The sequence below is a fragment of the Frankliniella occidentalis genome, unplaced genomic scaffold (assembly GCF_000697945.3).
Source record: "Frankliniella occidentalis isolate FOCC.00 unplaced genomic scaffold, Focc_3.1 Scaffold30, whole genome shotgun sequence".
NCBI classification, from domain to species: Eukaryota; Metazoa; Arthropoda; class Insecta; order Thysanoptera; family Thripidae; genus Frankliniella; species Frankliniella occidentalis.
This window is the reverse complement of record NW_026267160.1, coordinates 197,367-198,565: the sequence shown is the minus strand read 5'-3', so window position 1 is coordinate 198,565 and position 1,199 is coordinate 197,367. Positions and strand designations below refer to the sequence as shown.

The 1,199-nt window shown below is 44.5% G+C and overlaps 1 protein-coding gene across 1 annotated transcript in view; it reads right to left on the bottom strand.

Moving 5' to 3' along the window:
• Positions 1–983, bottom strand: part of LOC127748682 (gastrula zinc finger protein XlCGF57.1-like) — a 3,137-nt gene extending 2,154 nt beyond the window's left edge. Inside the window, exon 1 of the mRNA XM_052265770.1 lies at positions 6–983. Coding sequence (XP_052121730.1) covers positions 6–978 — 973 coding nt within the window. The 5' untranslated portion in view covers positions 979–983. The remainder of the gene's footprint in view (positions 1–5) is intronic.
• Positions 984–1,199: the final 216 nt, after the last annotated feature.

Below are 1,199 nucleotides of genomic sequence, written 5' to 3'. Positions count from 1 at the left end.
CAAACTAATAGAATGGGCAAATTTCTTGTTGCACACAGTACATTCAAAAGGCCTCTCACCTGTGTGCGTTCGAAAATGTACGCGGAGATTCGACCGATACGAAAATTTCTTGTTGCACACAGTACACTCAGAAGGCTTCTCTCCAGTGTGCGTTCGGAGATGTTTACGCAGACTGTCACCCACCGAAAATTTCTTGTTGCACACAGTGCAATTAAAAGGCTTCTCACCAGTGTGCGTTCGCAGATGTTTACGCAGACTGCTGCTCTCCGAAAATTTCTTGTTGCACACAGTACACTCAAAAGGCTTCTCTCCAGTGTGTGTTCGGAGATGTCTGCGCAGCTTATTACTCTCTGAAAATTTCTTGTTGCACAGAGTACACTCAAAAGGCCTCTCTCCAGTGTGCGTTCTAAGATGTGTGCGTAGACTGTTGCTCACCGAAAATTTCTTGTTGCACACAGTACACTTATAAGGCTTCTCTCCAGTGTGCGTTCGGAGATGTCTGCGCAGCTTACTACTCTCTGAAAATTTCTTGCTGCACACAGTACACTCAAAAGACCTTTCTCCAGTGTGCGTTCGAAGATGTAAGCGCAGACTGCCGCTGTCCGAAAATTTCTTGTTGCACACAGTACACTCAAAAGGCTTCTCTCCAGTGTGCGTTCGGAGATGTCTGCGCAGCCTACTACTCTCTGAAAATTTCTTGCTGCACACAGTACACTCAAAAGACCTTTCTCCAGTGTGCGTACGAAGATGTGAGCGCAGAGTGCCGCTCTCCGAAAATTTCTTGTTGCACACAGTACACTCAAAAGGCTTCTCACCAGTGTGCAACCGAAGATGTTTATAAAGGTTAAAACTTTGAGAAAATGTCTTGCTGCATACAGTACACTCAAAAGGTTTTTCTCCAGTGTGTTTTCTCATGTGGTTTTTAAGTACGGTCGAGGAAATAGCTTCGTAATAGCAAACGTCGCATCGGAGAGGCATGGTTGTTTCTGCAAAAGAAAGAAAAGTCTTTATTTTCACATGTACGATATAACACCAGAGTAATACTTTTGGGTTCGCAGGAGAGGGAGGGTGGGAGGAATCAACTTGGGCATTCTGCGGCATTCATCTTAAAAAATCTGGAGCGCATTCAAATACACACCCAGCTCAATCGTTTTCACCTCTCCAGTACACTTCACTGTGTAATTTAGTTTTGAGTTTGA